Raw genomic sequence first — 21,014 nt, forward strand, 5'->3', positions numbered from 1 at the left:
TGACCTCATTAATTGGGGATAAGAGGGGTTTAACCTCAGAAAATGTGTTGCACACATTATTAGACTCTAATTGAGTTGATGAAGAAATAAAGCCGGTTGGCTTAGATCCACTTTGACCACTTTGACCTTCACGTTTTCTTTTCAATTTGAAACACTCTGACATTAAATGGCCGTCTTTCTTACAATAATTACAAGAAAGTGTACCAAACTGTTTGTCAGAAGGAGATTGAGACTTGGGATCTGATGATGTGGGAGTGTTACTTGAACTCTGTGAACTGTTGTCATTTGATTTCCTACTGTCCTTTGAGAAATTCTTGGATGAAAAGGAGGAGTTAAATTTACCTGCATTGTTTCTGTATGAAAAGGACTGGGATGGTTTGCTGAGAAATGAAGATTTGTGGGTCAATGAATAATCATCGGCCAAACGTGCAGCAACCTCTAATGTATCTGCCTTTTGTTCATTGATAACGTCTTGATGTCACTCCGAATGCACCTTTTAAATTCCTCAATCAAAACAAGCTGTCGTAATTTGTCATAATTCTGACTGACCTTTTCAGAAGAACACCAACGATCAAACAGTTGTTCTTTTGTTCGAGCAAATTCAACATAAGTTTGATCCTTCACCTTCTCACAATCCCTAAATTTCTGACGGTAAGCTTCAGGCACCAATTCATAGCCCTTGAGAATTAATTCCTTCACAGAATCATAATCTGAAGCCTGCTCTACTGACAACTGAATGTAAATTTCTCTGGCTTTACCCACCAAAGCACTCTGCAAAAGCATAGACCAGGACTCCTTAGGCCAACTCAGACTCTGAGCAATTTTCTCAAAATGAAGGAAATATTTATCAACATCCTTTTCTTGGAAAGGGGGAACTAACCTGAAATGCTTAGTGATGTCAAACTTGTCTGAAGGGAAGAATTTTCCTGACTGTCCAAGCTCCAAACGTTTCATTTCTAATCTTTCCTGCCTATCTTTCTCTCTCTGTCTTTCTTCCATTTCTAATTGCATTTGTATTTTTTCTTTTTCTAATGCCTGTCTCTCTTTTTCCATTTGTAATTCTAGTTTCTTGAGCTCCGAATTTGTCTGCGTTTCTAATTCTAATTTTCTGAGTTCAGAGGTAGACTCGGGCTCATAATCTTTCAGGGTCGATTCCTCAAATTGGCCTACATCAACTAGATGTTTGGCAATACGGTACTTTTTTTCCCTTTTGCGCATAGATCTTTTGACTTCTACTTTAAGGAAATTGGCCAGTGTTATGAGGTCGTCTTTTCTGAGGGAATCAAATGTGTCCTGATCAAGGTCATCCATTTCCTCTGGTTTAAATTCCGCCATGATTAAATTTCGCTGAGTTCACAGAATACTGTAGTTTTGAAAAGGTAGGCAAAATGTTGTCAAACGGCTCAAATATTCGATCCCGGACAAGCCCCCAATTTGTTACGTGCAGAGAAAACGAACAAAAGGGTGAACTCAGCAGTTAACGTTTAAACAAAATTTATTACGAAAATAAAACTAATTGCTAAGTCAGGGATAGAGTACAAGCTTTAAAAGTGTACAGACTACTTATCTCAGCTGGGACGGCAAAGCTCCAGTCTCAGAGTTGTAACAGTCAGTTGGATGAATGAACAGTCCTTGCAGGCTTGAAGCTGCACAAAGTCCACAGTATAAATCCAGCGTTGGCAGTGAAGGTCTTGAAAAGTCTTGAGAATGACTACTGCTGGAGTTTAGTAACACACAAGAGACACGATCCCAAAAGTCTGACTGGAAGCTGAGCGCGTCCCTTTTATAAAGGCATATAAGAACAATCTAGAACTTTTATTGACATGCTAATTACTGTTCTAAAATTATCTCTCTTACACAACTAATCAACTTTCCAGAACATTCCAAACATGACTAATTGAATTCAAGGTTGTGAGGTCATCAAGGGCAGTGACCTTGGGAATGTTCTAGACTGATTGAACTCAGGTCATGATGAGTGTGGGGAAATGACCTACATAACAACAGAATATAACATGTTCACTTTTGATTGGACAGTACTTTACTACGGCGCTGTCATTCGTTTCTGGAATTTGGTGACCAAGGCTTTATGAGTAAATAAAACACCCTGATTTGAGCACTCTGATTGGTCAATCAACAGTAGATAGTTTTTAAATATATATACACACATACTGTTAAAATACATACAAAGCTATGTATTGCTACTTCTTAAGAAGTTCAACGTTCAACTTCCCCCTCTCACACCATATATCATTTCCGTACGCCTGGACTGTGACATTTCTGCCGTTCAGCCTCCACCACCAACCAGTTCAACGTTTCTGACTTACAGCACGCACCAGAGGCTCTGCACACATTCCCACATCGCTGTTATCTGTAAACTGGTTTACATTATTGCCAATAAAACGTTGTTCTCGTGTTTAGGCAATACAGTTAAGTGATATTTAAGTGTACCATTCTGTACGCTATAATCGTAAGGTTTATACCTAGGCAACCAGAAATTATTTGGTTCAAAGGACATCACGATCTGATTTCGGAGATCTCCGAAAGATAGAATAGCTGTTGGATCCAGAGCCAAAAAAGGGAAACGATCGTCGGAACTGCGCCTGTGTGAGTTTCTTGTTTACAAACAATATATTTCGTGCGCGATATCTAGATGGATCTCATCACCATAGATGCAATATTTAAATTATAAGATGAGGATGATTATGACATACATGTTTTAACTTTCATCAATCACCAGCGTACCTTGGATACTGTTTTTACATTGGTCGTATGGGTCCCATACGACCTTTGACCTCAGTTACAGTCCCGCCACACCTTCCACAGTATCAGATGAGTTGGTTCGGCTAATTTTTGAGAAAAAATTACTTTCTGTTCCTACATGGTGATGTGCAAAATTCCTTTTTTGCGGTGTTCTTAACAGGAGATACTGGGAAAACGCTTTTAAATAGCAGGATATGGTTTGAAGGAACCCAGTACCTCCATTAACTGTAATATTTATTAATAAAGCTTCATTTTCCTTGAAAGGTCTTATACAGAATAATGCCAAACGATAATACCTGAACCTGACCAAAGTTCTTCCACCAAGACAATGTGATCAAAGATATAAAGCCCCATTTAATGGCAATATCTATATGGACTTTAAAGATTTTAAATAGTTTTTTAAGAAAATGAAAAACAAACAAACAAAACAAAACAATATGTAAATGCAGTGTGCCACTGCTGATGTGTACAAAATGTTTTGTTTTTTTGCGAAAAAATGAAAACAAACTACCTTAGGCTGCCAACTTATTTCCATTATGAATAGCAAGGTATGGAGCGATGCAGAGAGTGTCACTTCTAATAACGATACAACGCTTTCGACGCGTAGGACAGCAATTACCTGTAATTACTCGGAAGATATAGCTACACGCCTAGCAAATCCTGTTCTATCTTTTCAATCACACATCATTGACGCCTTTACATGGCTGTCCAATCCAATGCCTGTCAAACTTACGACGTAAGATTCCGACGTGTGTGCGTCAGGCTTACTCCAATTTTACGGGTCATTTCATCTATTCCTGCGAGTGACTTCGAGTCGCGCATTTTTTTCTACGGAATTAATTTAATTTTCTGCTGCCGTCGCAAAACAGCAAGCACTTGTTGGACAGCTGCCTACGCGACAATGACATTGGGAAGTCTTGTTCTGATCAGCTGAATTTATAGGGCAAATGAACGGCTTACCGAAAAATAAGTTTACAGATATGAGAGAGAGAGAGAGAGAGAGAGAGAGAGAGAGAGAGTTTGAGTTTTTCACAAAATCTTTAATATTTACAATAAAATATGAACAGTCAAATTTTCTCAAATCAAGTTACATACTAGTTTTTAAGGTACATGTAGATATAAATGTATATACAGGTGAAATTGTCAGTATGCGCTAAGGATTCTGGGTGTGCAGTTCTATTTTCCATTCTTAAATTGAGGAACAGTATCTAGAGCAGTGTTCATATCTTAAGAGACAGATCATTGTCAGTGTTCACTTCACAGATAACGTTGTCGTTACACCAAATGTTCTTAAAATTGTCAATGTTTCCATTCATTTTATAGTAGTTGAAATCTACGATGATTCTGCTGCGAACACGTCGTTTAAACATATTTAGTGGTCGTGGCACTTCGTCCAATCGGCAGTATATAGTTGAAACTTTTGCTGTGACCATAAGATAGTTACAAAGCTGATGTAGGTGGCGATGAACTGTTTGTCCCTTCGGCATTCCGATGACGTACCAGGTCAAAGGTATTATATCAGTGTTCAGTATTTTCTGTAGCCATTGGTTCAAGTACTCATGTAACGGTTGTATTGCTGGACAGTCAAGTATAAGGTGAAAAAGTGTCTCCATTTCTCCACAGTGTTTACAATCGGCACTATCTCTCAGGTTACTCAAACACAGATAACGACCAGTTGCCAAGCAGCCATGTATCGCTCTCCACTGGACATCACTGTCACGTCTGCTGAGAGGTTCTGAATACACTGTGTTAAAGTTTGCTTTCATGTCATTTGGAATTGACAAGAGGTCGTGCCATGGCGTTGGCAGTCTATTTAAATATTTCTGGCAGTAAAGCTTTTTGATAAATAAACTGTAAATCTCTTTTCTGCAGAACTTACTAAATGAGATAGAATCAACATTAATATCTGATATTGAAATATTGAAATGAATGGGTGTTCTTTCACCTGGATCGTTACCGTTCCCTGCAAAATAACGATCCAGTTGAGTTTTCCATTTATGTGGTATAGCGTTCCAGATCAATTGAATTGCTCTCTCCAAAATTCTAATTGAATAGATAGGCACTTTTCTCTGTATTTCATGCAGACTTTTCTTCCGTTTTTCACCTAAATCGAGAAGGTCACCTATGGTTACAATACTACCTTCTACAAAATGTTTCAAATAGAGAGGGCATTGTTGTACAGGGTGCAGAATCAGTGAGTTATAGAACAAGGGTTCTGACTGAATGTTTGTAACATTGCTGTGATCATTAGAACGCTGTGCATCAAGTAAATTCCAGGTTTTTATCAATTGTTGATAGAAAGAGGGAATGCTGACATCGATATTTACTGTCGGCGGTAAATTAAGAGCAAAAATATTAATTCCACAATTGAGATCAGCAATCTTGCTTAGGAAGTAATTTGCATACTGATACAGGGTGTAATCTGAATTGTCATACAGTAGTTTACGTATGTACATCATTCGGAAACTATTGATTTTGGATTGAACATGGATAAGAGCTTGACCTCCCTCATCAACCGGTAAGTACAATATTTCGTGAGGAAGCCAATGCTTCCCTTGCCAAAAGAAATTCACAAAGAGTATTTGAATATTAATGACTAGGCCATCTGGAGGTATTAAACATAACATCTTATGCCATAGTTTAGAAGCTGCCAATTGATTGATTATCAGAGCTCTTCCCCGATAGGAGATAGCCTTTGCAAATGGTTTCCACTTTTTAAGAGTCCGTTCAACTGATTCTAATAGACCTTCCCAGTTTTTAGCAGTGTAGTTCACATTATTACCCAAGTAAACACCTAGAAATTTCAAGCCCTCATTATTCCAAGCAAGGCTGAGAGGAGAATCATGTCTTTCACGCCAAATTCCAGCCCATAAACCCTTTGATTTCTGAAAGTTAATTTTGGCATTTGAAGCCCCTTCATACACCTTTAGCCAATATGAAAGACCTTCAAAGTCACGATTGTGAGTGACAAAAATATTAATGTCATCGGCGTATCCAGAGAGGATCTTTTTCCTCGACTCAGGACCAGGCACTGTAAATCCCTGTAGTCTACCACTTGTCCGCAGTTTATGTAAGAGAGGTTCAATGCACAGAGTGTATAATTGCCCTGACAGGGCACATCCTTGACGGATACCACGACCGAAAGCAAAAGGTGCTGTAAGATCGTGATTCACCTTTAAAATACTTTCAGCGTTATTATAGATAAGCTGAATACAATGAATAAAACTTTCGCCGAAACCAAAAGCTTGAAGAGTGTTAAAAAGATAACCGTGATGAACTCTGTCAAAGGCTTTTTCTTGATCGAGAGACACAATAGCGAAAGGCTTTTGCTGTTCATTTGCATGGAAAAGAGTGTCACGAATACAGTGAATATTATTAAAAATTGATCTACCGAGAATGCAGTAAGTCTGATCTTCATGAATGATCTCAGAAAGAGCAAATTTCAGTCTCAGGGAAAGAGTCTTGGTGAAGATCTTATAGTCAGCACACAGAAGTGAAACGGGTCGCCAGTTTTTGAGAAAACCGTTATCTCCAGTCTTTGGCAAGAGTGTGATCAATGCTCTGCGACAAGACAGTGGTAAACATCCACTTTGAATTGAATCGAGGAACACTTCATATACATCTCGTCCCATCACGTTCCAGAAACATTTATAGAATTCCGACGGAATCCCGTCGATTCCAGGTGATTTATTGTTACGAAGTAAGCCCACAGCTTTAGTGAACTCATCAAAGGTAAATGGCTGATCAAGAGCTTGTTTGGTCTCATCTGAGAGTTTCGGGACATCTGTCAAAATTTCATTGAGGCAATCTAAGTCTATTTCATTAGGGGTATACAGTGATTTGTAAAAGTCTCTTGCTGTAGAACGAATAATCACTGGGTCTTCAGTAATGGTGTTATTAATTTTTAAGTGGGTCATCATTTTTCGTGAGCTTTTTCGTCTTTCTAGATCAAAGAAGTAGCGTGTAGACTTATCACTTTCATTGATGAATTGAAATCTAGAGCGAACCCAGGCTCCTCTGGCTTCTGTTTTGAGAAATTCATTGATCTGGGCCTTTTTCTGTTCATATTCCGCATAGTTAATATTATTTGAAGAGATGTCATTTTCCAGATTCGAAAGATCATTGATCAGTCTTCTTTTTGCTGCAAGCTCGCTTTTGCGACGACCAATGCTATATTGTTGTGATAGCGATTTGATTTGTACTTTAGCTACATCCCACCATTGCTGAATAGAATCATAATCTGATTTCTTTGTTTTCCAGTCTTGCCAGAAATCAGTGATAAGGGTTTTGTAAACTTCGTCATCTAGAAGAGAGGTATTTAAAGCCCAGCAGGCACTTTTACTTTTGATTTGTTTTTGAGTGATACGCATTTGAACAATACAATGATCGGAAAAAGTAACAGGGATGATCATCGCGAGTTGAACTCTGTTGGTAATGTGTTTACTGACATAGAGACGATCAATTCGCGCATGTGCATTGTGTCCATGCCATGAATAACAACTGCTTGAGGGATGAAGCTGTCGCCAGGTATCAACTAATTTGAACCTTTTAATAATATTTTGGATGAACTTTGAGGACTCTGGATGAGGTTCTCTCCCACTGTGTCTGTCTATTTTGGCATCTATTGTGCAGTTAAAATCACCACCTAAAACGATGGGATCTGAGGAAGATTGAATTCGATTGAGGAGATGTTTAAGTTTTTGGAAGGTAACGAGACGTGTTTGGCCATCATTCGGTGCGTATAGGTTAATAAAGTGGTACTGGTGATTGTTAATTTTTGCGTGAACATGAATAAGACGACCGGGTATGACGTCATCCTTTTGTAACACATCGACCTGTGCTTTTGGATGGAATAATATTGCAACTCCTCCGGAGGAAGTGCTAAGGTGTGAAAATTCAATGTTTCCCCGCCATAAAACTCTCCATAAAGGTTCATCACTTATTGTGGTGTGTGTTTCCTGAAGGAACATACAATCACTGTCGTATTGAGACTTCAGTGATTCAAGAATGGTGTAGCGTTTCAAAGCATCTCTACAACCACGAGTATTACACGAGAGAATTGATAGACGAGCCAGAATTAATGGCAACAAGAGTTGTAAAAAGATGAACTTCATCATTATGGAAGGAGGTTGAGAAAAACAATCAAAACATAGGTGCCAGTCCGTTTTTTCTCATATCATTCCTCACCTTTTTCATTAATTTGCCAATTCTTTGTTTAAGTGGTCTATCTGTCGAAGATGCCTTATATGCGTTTGACAGAGCTTCAAGTAGATCGTTTTGATTTGGACAGAATTCCCGGCATCTCTCAACATGATTTTTAAGGGATTTAATATTTTCGAGAAATAGCATGAGTTTTTCTTGTGTCGGTACGGTATGACATTGAGACAAGGGTTGTTGATCACTGTTTATGTCTTCTTCCTGGGAAGAATTTACACTCTCGTCATCTGATTCACTGTCAGAGCCGTCTGCATTGAGTGTACTGAGAACATGAAACTGACCAGAGTCAGGAACAACATTTGCGTCTATTGAAAGTGTCTCATCAGCAGCCTCATTGTTATTATCATGTATTTTTGCTTTGATCTTACGCATAGGAGATTGCAATTTTTCAGAAGTTTTCTTTGTGATCGTTTGAAGTTCTGAAGACTCGTCTTCCGAGTCAACAGCCTGGTATTTATTTGATTACCAGCAGATTCGTCTTCATCACTATCGTCATCCACATTGTCTATTGAGCGTTTTATTGGCTCTGTGGATTGTGTTGGCATTGCGACATCTGTTTCAAAAATTCGGTCGTCAGACAGTACATCTGTCTCATTTGCATTGTGTGCTACTGCTGAATTGTTATCCGAGGGAAGATCGATTTTTTGGGCAGCACTGTCACCAGGACCGAGATCTACCCTTGGTGTTGCAATGTCATCCTGAGATGATGGAGCTTGAGTCAGAGTCTCGGGTGATGAAGTGTTATCAGTGTTATCATCGGAATCAACATGATTTATATTTTCATTGGCAGTTTCAAGTTGAGGCTGTGGTTCAGACTCAGTGGTCTCTTCAGTGACATTTTTCGGACAGTTCTTCCGAACATGCCCTATACACTGACATGAAAAACATCTCAACTCATCAGTGGATATGTAAACAGGGTAATATTTGCCATTGTAATTGACTCGCAAAACGCCATTGAACGTCTTGAACTCTGGCTTCAGAACAATATAAACCTGTCTACGAAAGGATTTTACATGTTTCAAATCTTGTCTGGGACAACCGAGAGAAATATGACGAAAAGTATGCTCTAAAACTTTCCCATATTGCAACAATTGTCCATATAAACGTGAGTTGGTAATAAATGGAGGAACATTTGATATAATCACTTTTGTTGCAGGTTGAACCATGGGAGTTGGCTGCAGAAAGATTCCATTTACATGAACACCTTCAGTGCAGACCTGTGTCACTTTTGAAATTGTTTTGAGAAAGACAACGACACACTTATTCATTCTAGAAGCAGCTAGAATATCAGAGGTATCAACAACTCGTGAAACACTTTCAACATAATCATTAACAGATATGCCTTCAAGACTTTCAAATTTAAGGCCATGTCTCATTGAGAGTTTCGAAAAGGCATTGTCAGTGTCCTCTTCGAACTCCGATACACTGTATTGGTTGGCAGCCATATTGGTATGGCGTGCCAACCTAAACCCCAAAGAACAGAATCCCTTTCAATCCTCAAGAAAAAAGGACAAAACAGACCCCAAAAATAGTAGACACCAAATAGAAACAAAAACCAACTTAGCTGAATCAATCCTGACCGTAACAGAAGTCCAAAAGACACAGAAAAGCCAAAAAAGGCGGAGCTCTCTTATCCCGTGTGTTCACCGCGTGAGGGCGAGAGAGAGAGAGAGAGAGAGAGAGAGAGATGCCTTGAGGTCGTCGATCATATGGATATTATTATGTAGCATTGCACCGTAAGCAGCGCACCTACATGTTCGTTTAATCAACACCATCTAATCCGGAAATACAAGATTCGTGACGGTTGACTTGAAATGATTGGCAAATTAAAAGACACGGACGCACTCTTAATCTCAGGCCAACGACATTTTTAAGAGTAGGAAGAATATGTCATTGAGCGCATCAAGATATCTTGTTTTCAAATATTCTAGTTCACAAACTGCCTTCAGACATTCCTCATGTTTGCGTTTTGCGCATCAACATTTGCATTTTGCGCATCTCTGTTCTTAATTTTCAAACTAATTTCGTTCATTTGATCAGTCAGAAGAACGCTTCAGCATCGATATTAATACTTGTTGTAAACTGCCATCTCTAACATATGCAACAATGAGAGAAAATAAGGTCTCTTTTAATATATCGACGACGCATTGATATTTCAGTACCCTGTCTACAATCGGATGTTGGGACACCGATGATGATCATTGCTGCTGTAGTGCAACTTTCCTTTGCTCACTTTAAAAAGTGAAGTGCAGTTTTGAAGTCATTCTATTTCATATCATGCACCAGAAATTTCATACCGTAAACATGGACACCATTTAGACATAATTAATTCACTGCTCTCTCTCTCTCTCTCTCTCTCTCTCTCTCTCTCTCTCTCTCTCTCTCTCTCTCTCTACTCTCTCTTCTTATCAACCCCACAGATAGAACACTGGTACGATGGGAATGTTGTGTTTCTCGGCGACGCCGCACACTGTATGCCGCCATTTGCAGGTCAAGGTACGTTCGTCCGGTCCAACGATGCAGGTTTATATAGAAATACAAAATATTCCTATTCGGAAATGTAAAATACGCTTCATCGTCGACTGATCAACAATCTTTAATCTCTTCTACTTTCATTATTGCGAAATTATTAATAACATATTTATTAAAATATGGCGAAAAATGAAGAAATCGCGATCAGCGAGGAAAATCATCTTTTCTTTAGAGTACGTCATCTCTGGAACAAATGCGCCAAATAGAGATATTGCGGTTTCCTTGAGTATTCAAGCTACGTTGTAATACCGTAGGCGTTGAATCAAGAGGTGTCAATACGGCCTGGAGTAAATATATCAACTCGTCGCCCGAAAGTTATTTTACACAGAATACGGCAAAAGACGTCAATTGAGTAATTCAAATGTCTCCTCGTGCAACACGAAATCTCCTCAACGAAATGTCTCAGAATCACCTTGGAAATCAGAGACAGGTTGACATTTCCGATCGACTAGTTTCTAATGCACTGTGGTGAGATCACATCCCACCGACGTCGACCTCAGCTAATGTATTGCCAACGCCGCTATTACTCCCACAACGACTCGCACCGGATTTTAATCAGCTCAAGCTATTGCAATGATTGACAACTGCTGAGGGATATACGGCGAGTTCAGTAAATTAAATAAAAGCAAATTATCGCCGTTCTCGTGGAACTTGTCTCTTCCTGTCTGCATGTAGAGACTTAGTGAATGCCTTTAAAGAGTTTCCTGGTTTTTATAAAAGGTGTGTCGTGTGATTCCACGCGTCAGCAAACAAAAATATATGTGTGAAAGTATGTTGGCAATAAAAAGGCGCACCTGAAAATGGCTTACCGATAGTTTTTGAAAAAGTCAGTTCGAGAATGAAACAAATTCAACCGTGCTCTCAAAGGCAAAATAAAATTTTCTACTTGACGTGGACTGAATTATTTACGTATCATCATTACGGTAAGCGGACAAATTAAATGGCGAACTATTGTGAATCACATCTTTATGCGAACCATCTCAGTGCATGGGGAAAATATCGACGTGTTTAACTGCGTTTGGGTCAGTAATTTGTCATCAAGAATCGAAGCATATCAATCGAATAAAATGTCACAGGGTGTAGTTTATGTTGCGTTTTTCTGAGTCTAATGGTGGGTTTTTGAATTCATACAGCTACAATCATGACGTCATCAGATGACGTCAGTTTCGAGTGTACATCTTATTTTATTGTTTATTGTCTCATGTGACATGCGTACGCCGTGTTATTGATTCAGAGAAGGAAAGTCAAGTTTTTATATCATGGAAATGTATTACAAAGCAAGGTTTAAAATTAATGGAAAGTTTTGTGATACTGTGTGTCAAGTACGAGATGTGTCACAAATTTCATTGATTCTTATTGGAATGACATGTTTTTTTTTTCTTTTTAAAATTTCGGAAAGACAACCACTGTTGACACCCTGGTCACGTTTGAATTTTGTTTATAAATTACAGTTTCATAAAATCATGTCAAAATGCACAGCGGTGAACTAGTTAATTGAATACAGCCTGTACTGCCTGATTCCCAATCCAATCTCATTGTTGCTAACAATGTTAGTCCGAACCAGAATGCGATTTTGGGACAGACATTCAGATTCAGAATTCTACAATACTTTAAGTTTGTATCCGCTTATGGGAGTAAGTAAACTTTACACCAGCTTTGTGAAAATGAAAAATATTATTTTCCCCGTAGAGTTAAAACTGTGATGGCGACCGTTTTGAATTTCAAGTGTCGGTATTATAGTGGATAAGTTGTTTCTCTTGTACCAAAGTTGCGGTGCAATCCCTGATTTTTTATTTTTTTATTTCGAAAAGGGGTTGTTAAAGTTTCCTTACGCAAAGTTTGAGGGAAAGTTTAAGTCTTTCTATTCGAGGAAGATGTTGAGAAACTACATAAACTACATATCAAACAAGGCGTTCTTGTTTGCAGTGATGCTTTTTGTTTTCATCGTATTTTTTTGAAAAAAAACTTTTAACAAAATCAATTAAAGGGACATTATTTGTATCTTTTGACTTTTTTTTTCATTTTTTGATGACTGAAATCCCTGGTCAAATCAATAGGAGACCTAAATTGTGACTATGGACGGCTTCAAGGATATGTAAAACCACCTTCTTGCTGTTTACGGCAAGGTTCAATGTTGGTAAGGGCGTCCGCGCGATTTGAACCAACCGCCATTATTGAACCCAAGCACATGACCAATATTACTACGCATACGTCAACCATCAAAGTACAGCTGGAACGTGAACGGCCTGTGACCTACACACCAACTTCAGCACAATGGATATCGAGAAGCACACGCGCATAAACAAATGCACGTCTCACAATCTACTGTCAAATAGTGAAACTAAGCAGGGCATTTGCTTGTAAGTTTGATTTTAGTATCGATGACACGGACTGTGAAACAAATAAAACCATAGACGCAATATTGGGTCAATGGTAAAACTAAAACGATGTCAGATTGCTGTGATGATAGTGAAACAGGTACAGAGTAATGCATTTTCTGTGCATTTGATCGTTGGCAAATCTTCGTCAACTTTCAAGATTTTTAGGGTATTTTTTTGCCATTACGTTGGTTCGTTTTACAAACATGACATGATCACTTGTTGAACTTGGAAACATCGCACTCGGACTGAACAGTGCACGGTGTAGCATTGGTGACATCGTGACGCCGCGCCGGGCGAGTGCTGTCATTGATGTACTGCTCGCGAGTGGAGTCACCTCTCGACCCGGCCTCTCGACACACAAGATCTGTTTGAATGTTGTTATTCTCTGTGCATTGTGTAATTATTTGTATCAGTTGAATCGCATTTCGAACCAAAAGTGAGTACATCGCAATGACAGCTGCCGAGACCCTATACGTCGCTTACGGCCTCCGTGTCTCCGACCCACTCCCAAAAGTGGGCTTTGCGTAAGTATTGAAGCGCAGCTGAGCACATCGTGTACCTAAGCCCTGCGTACAGGTCTGTGTGTTCCCGGCGTCATACGGCCTCCACGCTGTATAACGCCGGGAACACACAGACCTGTACGCAGGGCTAATCGTGTACCCAGCCGAGGTGGGTGTGCTCAAAAACGAAACTCAATGCCAGCTTGGGATTAAAAATGGGTTGTTTTTGGTGGAGAAACTCTGAGAAACTGCACGCCGCAACCGAGGTGCTGCCAGCGATTTTGCACAGCCCTGCCACGCAGACGGTGACATGATGTACGTGTCAGTCGCCAAAGTACATTGCTTCAATTTCGCGATCACCTCGACAATAACGTGACTGTCTACTGAAGTTTATCCCTTCATTTTACACTGTTTTCACATTTCTATGCCCACAGGCTTTGGGCAAGTCTACATATGCATATGGAGGAACAAACGAAACGAAAAAAATCCGCCACTATAGGCCTTGTCGTCGACTTCTTGCAGCTTGTAGGCATTTGAAATGCCCATTATAAAATGTGCTCTCTAGCAGCAAAGAATAGTGTATCTAAGAGCAGGATTGGCCGTCAAGATCTCCATGAAAAACTGACCGTCAAAATGTAACTGAGCAAACGGCATCGGTAATAGGGAATCCCGAAACTGCAATACTGCGCTTTCGACTTTCACTTCGTGTGGTTTATTTTTTTTTACACGCGGATGCTTACAGTGGCCCAGATAGCAGTTAGCAGTGTGGTCTGATCGCAGGTACTAGGTCACCTTGCCAACTCTGAGGTTAAAAGTAGCCCACCATTAACCCCTGACCCAAGGTTTTTCTATACAGTGTACGCAAACGGGATGGAAGTTGTCTATGGTCGACCGTTTTTTAGACATCTTTCAGTAAGTCGAACAACATTATCAACTGCTCGTTTGCAACAATATGAGGTCAAAAGATACAAATAATGTCCCTTTAAAATATCAACAAAATATAGAGTTATTGTCTCTTTCATTCCAGGCCTTTGTAATGGGATTCGGGATGCTGCCAATCTTGCGTGGAAGATTTCCCTGGCCATCAAGGGGAATCTGAAGAAATCGAACGAACTTCTCGAGCCTGCGCAGAACGGCAACCTGTCGAGGAGACTGAAAGGACCTAGCGACAACAAGCCACTCTGTGATAGAGGTCAACTTCTGAAGTCGTTTGAACGAGAGCGGTTTGAAGATGTTGAGAAAATGACACAGCGATCAATCTGTGAGTATCGCTTATTTGGGTCAAACTTCTTTGCTATCATTATTTCTAATGTATTGCAGTATCATTCTCGGAGGTGAACGTTGTATGAGCGGCCCGCTTTCAAAGAGTCACGTCACTGTTCCCAACGGGAACCCGTCTTTGATTCTGTCCTTGCCCGCAAGCACGCGACGGGACTCCTCGTATCTGTCAGGTCCGGTGCTCATTAGCAGTCTGTTGAAAACCTGAAAAGCGAGCCTGTGAATTCCGCCGGGTAAGGCGTCCCACTCAGGGCAAGGAACGCTCATAAGCTGCATCACACAATGAGATACTTTCCACGCGAAGGTTCATCTCTGGTTAGAAATCTGTGCCGCGTTTCTTTGCTGAAGGGCGCTCCCTATGGACAAGATACAAAAAGCGCTCACTGATAACGAGGTAGCTCCTGTCATCGATTTGAATCCGTTGTAAAATTCTCTATTGCTTGCCTCTTTCAGATATCGGTTGGTTGATGATGATCAGAAATCCATTTATTTTGCTTTTGAGGAATCTCTTGCTTTTGTTTTGTCACGCGATCGGGCTCGGCCGAAGAATAATCGAAAAACCGACACTGCAATTCAGGGAGGGCATCTTCGATGCGTCATGCTCAAGGTGAGATAACTACACACCCAAGAGATGGAACACTGAAGCTCATCTTCTCTCCCTCAGTATTCCCAGTTTGGCACTTTAATGGAGGCATGCATGGCATGTTAATTTTTTTGACCAAATAGAGATATTGCGATATAGAGATATATTTTAGGGCTGTGCTTTTCTCCGCGATAAACCGTAATGTACGCTCAAGATGTACCCCATGCCGCAGCGTCGAACTGAATATATATTCACACTTCTTATTAACCGACTATGGTGACGGTACAACTGTAACTTTGTACAAGCTAATGGTTTAGTTCACGCTTTACAAAATGATAGATTTATTCTGTTAACTTTCCGGTATATCTTTATCACAGCTCTGGAACACTATTCATTAGACCTCAGGTCCATGTAACGCATTTACAGAAGACAGTACCGCTAGATAAGGTATGGGATGCATGTTGTTTGAGAAGATTGTCGCTAAAATATGTGTGATGTGTTCCCCATAATATTTTCATCTCCGGTAATTGCGAGAGACAACTTTTGATGGCTGTGACGTACCTTGACGGCAAGACGAGAATGGCAGTGACAGAACAAACTCTGATACAGAATTTGACATTTTCCTTGGCATTGATGTGATCGCCCTCCTGTGTTGTGTTGCGTGCCAGTTATTATAGCTGTCATCAATGTAACCATATTTGCACAAGCTAACTAGACGTGAACGGTCAAAGAAGTATTATATTAATATCGTAATTATGAAATACAGTGTAATTAATTAACTCGTTCTTGCAATTTCACTTGGGTCGATCGATCTTTCTGCTCAACTATACTTGAAAAATCATTGAACGAGTGCCGGATCACGCATGACATAGCCCTCTTCGGGGCGTACAATATAGTACGAGTGTACAGCCCATCTTTATACACTTTTGCAATATTGGATGACCCGACGACGGCTTTTTCTAGCATGATCCGTACCCCTTGAGTGAATATATACGATCTGTAGAGCAGAAAGGAGGCTCATCAGTGATGTAATACCAAATATATTTTGTAAATGATATCAATATTCCATAATTATGAATATATAACATTTCTTTGACTATTTACGTCTAGTTGGTCTGTATCTTTGCGGTCCTTCCGCCATCATCTTCAATCTCCTAGCCATTGTGAAACCTCTATTTTTATCTTGAAAGGTACTCGGAAGTGGGTTCGCCTTAATGTGTTATAACGTCACCCCTCGCATTTCAACAGTCGTGCAATCAACCATTCTTAAGCCGTTAAACTTTACTGTGATCGAAGTGTCAGTGAAGAAATCGTTATCACCGCAGAACTGTGAGGACACGTGTACGAGAGACGAAAGTGAGTATGTTATACATCTCGTAATTATTGACAGCGTCACAGATACAATAATTTTTGTGTGTGTGTCTTTCTTTACGTCGAGTAAATTTACAATGTTCAAGAACTGTATGTTTACCTCTATCTTTTTGTCGGTGATCTTGTCACGGGTCCTGGACTTGCTCTGCGAGATGGTGTCTACCGAACTAATTTCTGACTGCTGTGAGGAATTTAAATGAATGTGAGGCAGAAAACGTTCTAAGTAAATTTAAATATGGAAAAGCTAAGGTTTCCTTTCTTACCTATTGCTTATTCGCATACATACTGAACTCGCTGTGTTACATTGCTCGATGACATCTTCCGCGCGCATTCACTCATGAAAGTTTCATTTTACTCTCTACTCAAAATGACTCTTTACTTGTCGTCAAATAAAAAAACTGTATCTGCATGTGTGTGACGTCATTCTCTTCCACTTGCAGACACCCATCGTAGTTCCCGTCACACGTGCCTCTGTGTATCTGATGTAAATGGTGAGCTCCGGAAGTGGTTCAGGAGAAACGGGTGTAACGTCGCAATCATCAGACCCGACAGGTGAGATCCGTCTGGAGTTAAAGGGAACATAATGACATTTTTCCCGACGAGGTTTTCGAAGAGACTGCAGGATATGTCCAACCACAAGCGCACGTTTTGTTCTTCTGCTCTGTTATACACCCGACTATATCCCAGCATGTGAGAGCCGAAGGGTAACACGCGCGCCTGTGGGCTGGACTGTGGATCGAAGACATTACTCTGCTTACTAGGAAGATGAGAATTACAACGCTTGATGTTGTTAACAAGCAAACAAACAAACAAAAAAGTCTATGACTGAAACGTCATCATCTGGTTTCAAGTAAATTGATGATTTTTTTTACATTTTTTTGTTCATAAATCGCAAGTTCTCGTTCTACTCCTAAAAGCATGTTAAAACATTAGCTATTTAGCTTGTCACGTGTGTAAAATGCAGTGTTATTGTTTACATTTTACTTGTCAACAATTACAATGCAGTTACACAATGTACATGCTGAGTTGACAAGCTCAATATTGTGTATCTCCGCATGTTTGATGGAGCACACTTATACGAAGAAAAAACCCCCAGAAGTTAAAGCTCTTGGTCCTTTAAATTCAAGATGAATATTTCAGTTTATTAAATGGCTAACTGCTACGGCAATACAGCCTTTCTTCTTATTTTCAATTTAATTGCGGAAAATTTTGACTTTTATTGGTCGCCAAATCCCAACAAAATTTTCGAAATACTTGATTAAATACTTGATAAAAGTATTAAACACATGTATAAGTGTTTCTAATGAGGTCCATGGGAAGAAATCTCAGCTGTCCGCCGACCAGCTTGACACTGTCTCATTTGTCCTTGTTTGCTAGGTTCGTCTACAGCTGTGGCTGCGAAGTTAATCTTGCGCAGATGCTTGAAGATTTGCGACGATTATTGAGTGGACAGCGCCCTCTACGGACTAATCAGATGACACCGATTAAATGGCATTTACTGAAGACACTGACAGGGGTCATCTTATTGACATACATTTTGTACTTTTTTCTGATTTCATAGTGGATATGATTGAATTTTATATGTTGATATAATAAAAAGTGATATTTACTGTACTTAGTTTATATATTGACGTTTTTATCTCTTTCCACAAATCATAAAGGGTGAGAATTTGTTTTAGATACATATAGCTAAAAGATCTAGTGATTGAATTCACCTGCTCGCTTCTCTGTATCTTGACCAAAGTACTCCAGGCGATGGAGACAAACATGGAGCTGTATAGTACACGTTTTTTGTTTTCCTGGTTTTCTTATAAAAGCTCAATTATCCATAACAGTTTCTTGTCCTACTCACAAAAATGTGCCAAATGACATATGCCTCAACTTGACCATACCGACATACGATAGGAGAGTACTATCCTACGTCCTTATCGACAAATTAATTCTAGCACCAGCTGCAATTCATACGACTTTGTCACCCATGACATTATACATAATATTGTACAGAATGCAATGTGTTTGTAAAGCTAATACATCATGTTTCAACACAATTCATAAATAAGAATATGAACTGATATGTTTTTCATCATTGAACAATGTAATGAACATATGGTCAAAGCTTACAGTTACGACCATTTAGGAAAGCATATTACGAGGTTGATAATTACATTATCAGGTGGCTGTATCGACGAAATATTTGAAATACTCCCACATGAATTAAATACATATCTTTCTATCTGTATCATGCAAAAAGAATGTTAACATTTGTCAAACACCTGCACACGGGCACCTGCAGTGTGTCCCCACAACATTATTTCCTGAATTAGAACTGATTAGTACTCCTACTCCAAGTGGTCACTGTGCCTCAAAGCCATACGTTTAATTACCTTGCAATAGTTTTTACCAATCACATTTCCTGCTTCTGTCCTTACACGAGAAAGGTTCTCAAGATAGAACATGCCTCGGGGACAGATAGTCAGACTCTTAAATTTCAACAATTCTTTTCTGATCTACCACTTGTGGGGGCTCATTTTAAAGTTCTTGGAGAAAAAAAAACTTTGACTGTCTTAGTTTTTTTAACTGCCGAAATTTAATTTTTCCCTATGGAGTTAACACAGGAATGGCGGCCATCCTGAGTTTGAAATATCGCAAAATGTTGGGTAATTTGTTTCGCTAGTTCCAAACTTTGTACGGTGACCCTCGGGGTTTTTTGTTGATTTGGTAAGAGAACGGTTGTGAGTTTCATTCAGAAAAGTTTGAGCAATACTTTAAGTCTTTCACTTTCCAGGCGAATACTGCCTTAACAAAACTTCAACTCGACCGTCGACGCGTCATACGCTTTGGGTTGTAGCGTAAACTGCAAGCCACGACTGCCACGAACGCGTCTCCGTTTTTTTGTTTTTTTTTTTTTCTGGGCAGAATGTCTCTCTGTAGTGGACGCTTGATAAGTGTTGGGCTCTACGATATCACCGGGAAAAATATCCTACGAAACGAAACGAAACCTTTGCCAAGTTTTAAAAGGATAGATTTATTACTTTTCGTGTCGCTGAGGGCGTCCTTACTGGACAACTACTACAAACGGCCCCGGTCAGAAGTTGTCAACCTGAATACATTGACTGATGTCGGCCCTAACATGAAAACTTTATTTCCCGACACCTTCAAAATTTTCGTAGTCTTCACAGCGTTTGATGATGATTAAAGATAAAAATAGGAACATCAAAAAGACCATATTTAATTCAAATAAGGACATTCGATTCAATGTTTTACAAAAACGTGCAAGTGATACATTAGTTAAAATTCAAGTGTGCAATGTGCAATAAAACTCAAAGGTGGATAAACTTTGTTGTCCTGAGTCGAACCTTCATCTGTAATTTGTGGATGGTGCTAGAGGAACACCACGGTGAAGGAGTTTAGCTGAAGAAATTAGCCAATCACTTGTAGTCAAGACCCCAGGGACTAGAAAAACAAGTATTGCTGCCCCTTGTCTTGTTGTGATCAACATCACTGGCAAAATTCATCGGATTTGGTGCAGCTCGACCTCTAGTCTTGATGACGCAGATCCTCCGCTGGGGGCGTTACACTTCCTACCTGAGAAGCTCAAGATCAGGTAAGCGAGACCTGTGGATTACCAGTTAGCTTTGCACCGACTTTACCATTTACCAAACACGTAATGTGTACCAGTCCATCATATCATCAGCGTAAAGTTCGGTAAAATACATATTTCGATACTGATTACATGAGCAAAAGGCTTACTATTGAGTTGTTCGTAATTTCTGTCCATGAATTGTCAACAAAATACACTTACCACAACACTATATTTCATGAAAAGTTGCAAAGCTAAAATAAAAAGACTTTACAGCTGTTTACAGCGCTATACTCATGACGATATCATCCTTAGCAATGAACAGAATAAAGATTTTATGCAGTTCTTTCCAAAGGAAAAGCTACTTTCATCTTTTATTTCATTGAAGACATCATCACAGTCAGTTTGTCAGGTGATACTGATCTGAAAACCATTCATAGCAAGGTGGATTTTTAAGTGTATCTTTTTTCCAAAAGAGATACTTTAACTACTTAACATGTGATGCTTTATACACGTCTGAACAAGATGACCAGATATTTTGAGATAAGTGGACGTTGTATCAACGAAGTTCACTTTCAAAAAAAAAGTTTCATTACATGTCATCCACAAAGTTGTCAAAATGTGAGACATCTACTTGTGTCGCAGGTCAAAGGTCAAATGAGGCTAGTTTGTGAATCTGAATGTTACATGCAAGATTGAAAACAATATCAGTTACAGCATGTGGGTGATGAAATAGGAGCAAAATACCAATAGGGTCAAAGGCGAAAGTTCAAAGGTGAAGTAACTCTGAAGGAATGACTCTGGGTCAGGGG

The 21,014-nt window shown here is 39.5% G+C and overlaps 1 protein-coding gene across 1 annotated transcript in view; it reads left to right on the forward strand.

The window, feature by feature from the left end:
- Nucleotides 1-18,183, forward strand: part of LOC139116326 (3-(3-hydroxy-phenyl)propionate/3-hydroxycinnamic acid hydroxylase-like) — a 41,595-nt gene extending 23,412 nt beyond the window's left edge. Inside the window, exons 7-13 of the mRNA XM_070678959.1 lie at nucleotides 10,398-10,473; nucleotides 14,418-14,651; nucleotides 15,122-15,275; nucleotides 15,629-15,698; nucleotides 16,442-16,607; nucleotides 17,063-17,174; nucleotides 18,000-18,183. Coding sequence (XP_070535060.1) covers nucleotides 10,398-10,473; nucleotides 14,418-14,651; nucleotides 15,122-15,275; nucleotides 15,629-15,698; nucleotides 16,442-16,607; nucleotides 17,063-17,174; nucleotides 18,000-18,183 — 996 coding nt within the window. The remainder of the gene's footprint in view (nucleotides 1-10,397; nucleotides 10,474-14,417; nucleotides 14,652-15,121; nucleotides 15,276-15,628; nucleotides 15,699-16,441; nucleotides 16,608-17,062; nucleotides 17,175-17,999) is intronic.
- Nucleotides 18,184-21,014: the final 2,831 nt, after the last annotated feature.

The sequence above is a fragment of the Ptychodera flava genome, chromosome 17 (genome assembly GCF_041260155.1).
Source record: "Ptychodera flava strain L36383 chromosome 17, AS_Pfla_20210202, whole genome shotgun sequence".
Lineage (NCBI taxonomy): Eukaryota > Metazoa > Hemichordata > Enteropneusta > Ptychoderidae > Ptychodera > Ptychodera flava.